Source organism: Protobothrops mucrosquamatus, unplaced genomic scaffold (assembly GCF_001527695.2).
Source record: "Protobothrops mucrosquamatus isolate PMUCROS unplaced genomic scaffold, P.Mucros_1.0 scaffold1440, whole genome shotgun sequence".
Taxonomy (NCBI): Eukaryota; Metazoa; Chordata; class Lepidosauria; order Squamata; family Viperidae; genus Protobothrops; species Protobothrops mucrosquamatus.
This window is the reverse complement of record NW_015387622.1, coordinates 75077-78892: the sequence shown is the minus strand read 5'-3', so window position 1 is coordinate 78892 and position 3816 is coordinate 75077. Positions and strand designations below refer to the sequence as shown.

Here is a 3816-nt window from a genome sequence, read left to right as displayed (position 1 = left end):
AATGTTACAGAAAAGAGAGTTTTAGTAGTATATATAGATCAGGGGTAGTCAACCTTGGCTCTTTTATGACTCGTGGACTTCAACTCCCAGAATTCCTGAGCCAGCTAAGCTGGCTCAGGAATTCTGGGAATTGAAGTCCACGAGTCATAAAAGAGCCAAGGTTGACTACCCCTGATATAGATTGTCTTGAGAGGACTTCCTTTCCAAATTGGGGTGGCATGCTAATAATCCTTTTCATTCTGTGGTTTATTTCAGTTTCCTCTAAAATGCTCTCATATATTTTGACATGTTTTGGCTGATATAGATCACCTTGGATAATTTAGCCAGGCCAAATCAGCTTACTTCCCCCACTTCCTTCTGGCTCCAACCTCCTGGGACTATAGCTCCTAGAATTACCAATTGGTATTCTGGGAATTTTAGTCTGAAACATCTGGAAGTTGCCAGAATTGGGAAAGTGGCTGTAGCTCTCTATTTAATTCTCCTATTGCTGACCTCCTTCTTAAAGTTCATTGTCATTGCTCAGGTGGATTCCTGATGGATTCTCAGAAGCACGATTCACATCTCTTGCTGCTGTCAGCCCTGACTTAATTGTGCCGTCTATCCAACCATGAGCATGGGCCGTATGCTCCCCTGCAAACAAGATTCTGTCTACAGATGTCCTGAGCGGTTCATAAAATTGTTGATACTGGTAGGGAGTGAAGGCGGTTATAGAACCCATAGCATACTTATCCAGGCTCCATTTTTTAATCATTGAGGGATAACAGAAGGCCTGGATCTCTTCCCTGGGCAGCTGATGGATCAATGAAAGGTCATTAATGACAATATCACCACAGTCCTTGAAATCAAGAGCTTGAAAGAATTTGGCATCATCAGCAAGGACGTAGGCTATAATAACCGCAACTCCACTAGTAAAGTTATGGTTAGGGTAGTAGATGAATCGGGATGGAAGATCAGTTGTGGACTTCCCACCATGAATGCCATCATCCTCCCAAAATTTCTTAGTGCAAGTGAGGAAGATCTTGGTGCCACTTTTGTAGTGGACAGACCTCAAAGCATGCGCTTTCTTTGGCGGAAGGGGTGGTTCAAACTTGATGCGACGGGTGGCCCTTGACGTAGAGCACACAATGACATAATCAGCTGTCACATATGACAAGTTCTTTGCTGGGCTCTGATATGTCACTGTGACTTCCTCGGCATTCTGCTGTATCTTGATTACTTGGGCATTGAAATGCATCCTTTCCTCAATGGCTCGACACATGGATATAGGCAACTGATCAAATCCACCAACAATTTCATCAAATCTGGAAGACCAAGTGGGACAGAGGAAGTAAAAACCTGCTCTGCTAAAATTGGATAATGATATTAGTGAATAAAAAGACATTTTGTCACAGGACGATGAAATGAAAACAGTTCTGGAAAGAAGTTGGCAGCAGATTTGATAGAAAGCAAACAACATTCTTTATTCTTATTTTGACTTCGCTCTCTATTATTTATTGGTTTTGCTTATCAGATTTGTTTGCCACCCATTTCACCATGAGGTGACTCTGGGCAGCTTACAGCGTTACAATATCTAGTGATACCATATCAGGGATCTCATCAGGAAGGGCCATTAAACAAAAGATATTACTGCCATAATGCTTTTGTTTAATTCTTAGATAAGCAAATATCTGAAATATGAAATAAGTTTGATTAAGGAATGCCTTTCAAAATTATTGGCAATATCATTTTATCTATACAAATTTATCTCAGGAAAATATACATTGATATAATAATTTGACATTTTTAACATATTTTATGTAAAAATATTTTACGTTTGAAAGACAAGATGGCATTATCTCAAGTTGTCTACTCAGAAATATCTGCCAAATGTGACTACGTAAATCTGAGATGAGGGAGAATGTAAAAAGGGACATTTATACCTGAGCTGAAATGAACAACTTAGTTCCTATTTAGTTGTGCATAGCTTGGATAAGCTATACAAACCTTGATATAGAAACGGACTGTGTGAATATTTGCAATGCTAAGCAAAGTTTGCAAAGTTCTGATACTTTTTTAGAATTAACTGTGAAATACAAAGCGTAATGTGCTTTGTCCCTTGTAGAATGGTTTAACATGAAATGCTATCTTTATAGTCCAGAACGTTAGTCCCAAGGTTTTTTTTTACAGGATGCTTCAAAAAGAATATCTAGCAACTGTGAACCTAATGGTTTAATTAAAGCAGAGGAGATGTTACATAGAGAACAAGTCCACACAAATGGCAATCTTCATATGCCATTTCTAACTGATATAAAAATTAATATCTATCATAATGTTACCATTTTTTAATCATTGAGGGATTAATCATTGAGGGATACTGCTGTTACCATTATGATAACTGGCATTTCTTGCAACTGCAATATTATGTTAGATTTGGTTTCAATTGCCAGCTTGTGGTTTGGGTTAACAGATACCCAACCTAGCCATGCCAGATTTCCTAGCTGCTGCCAGGACTTTAGTTGGCAGCAAAGAGTTAAGGGTTTGTGTGCATTCCCACACCAATGAGGGGAGGATTTGACTGTTTTATGAGCCTGCCCTCTTGCAGATTTTTATCTCCAGACTCTTGCAGATTCCCATGGATCCTTCAATGGATAAACAAGGGATTTCATCTTTAAAATGGGACAATGATGAGGAAGTCATTTAATCCAAGTGATACAGGTTTGCTTACCTTTTTTCAAAAGTAAAGACATTTTTCATGCTCTCAATAAAAGACACATAATAGCCAGAATCTTCATTCAGTAAGTCTCCAATCATATCTACAGCTCCACGACTCAGATTTCCTTCTTTAATTAGATACTCCTGTTTTGGGGAGAGAAATTCTGAAATTCGTCTCCAATATATTGTCCAAGAACATCCTTTCAGAGCAAGGAGCTTGATTTCAGATTGTAACCGGTGGGCTGCAAATAGGACAAATTCTTCTAATTCTGAGGAGGTGTTGAGTTAGGGGTTTAAGCACAAAGCAGAATCATTCTGTTATTGTTCCACTGAATGACCTCCAGGAGAATAATCTGTCTTTTAAATAACTTCCATTTTGTTGAAAGCAATATACAGGTAGTCCTCAACTGGCAACCACAACTGAACCCAAATTTTCTGTTGCTAAGCGAGTCAATTGTTAAGTGAGTTTTGGCCCATTTTACGACCTTTCTTGCCACAGTTGTTAAATGAATCACTGCAGTTGTTAAATGAATCTGGCTTCCCCATTGACTGATTGTAAGAAGGTCACAAAAGGTGATTACATGACCCTGGGACATTGCAACGGTCATAAATATGAGTCAGTTACCATGTGTCTGAATTTTCATCATATCACAGAAATGTTACGATTGTAAGTGTGAAAAACAGTCATAAATCACTTTTTTTTACTGCTGTTGTAACTTCGAACGGTCACTAAGTGAACTCTTGTAAATTGAGGACTACTTGTACATGATGTTCAATAAAAGGGATAAAGCTTGAGATGATATGAGCAATGCCTGGGGAACTCTCAAGCAAGGTTATAATAGGAAGGGATTCCAAATTTTAAAGTTTGTAGTTGTGCATCCATGAATATGTCTGCATTTCAGTGCTTTAACTTTGCACATATACATTTAATTTAATGATACACTTATAAAAGTGTACATGCCTATTAAGATCTACCCACAGGAAAGAAAGCGATTGGCAATTCTGACCGAGAATTTGGGAGGGCAAAGCAGAAGGAGAGTTGTCCAGTCAGACAACATGGTAGCTTGTTGTTTGAACTAATTGCATTCCATCTCGTTCATTAAATATAATATGGCCATCCTCTCC

General features: G+C 38.4%; 1 protein-coding gene across 1 annotated transcript in view; it reads right to left on the bottom strand.

The window, feature by feature from the left end:
- Nucleotides 1–255: 255 nt before the first annotated feature.
- LOC107292853 (L-amino-acid oxidase-like) overlaps nucleotides 256–3816 on the bottom strand; it is a 26765-nt gene continuing 23204 nt past the window's right edge. Inside the window, exons 6-7 of the mRNA XM_015821979.1 lie at nucleotides 2705–2835; nucleotides 256–1301 (exon numbers count right to left, since the gene is read on the bottom strand). Coding sequence (XP_015677465.1) covers nucleotides 500–1301; nucleotides 2705–2835 — 933 coding nt within the window. The 3' untranslated portion in view covers nucleotides 256–499. The remainder of the gene's footprint in view (nucleotides 1302–2704; nucleotides 2836–3816) is intronic.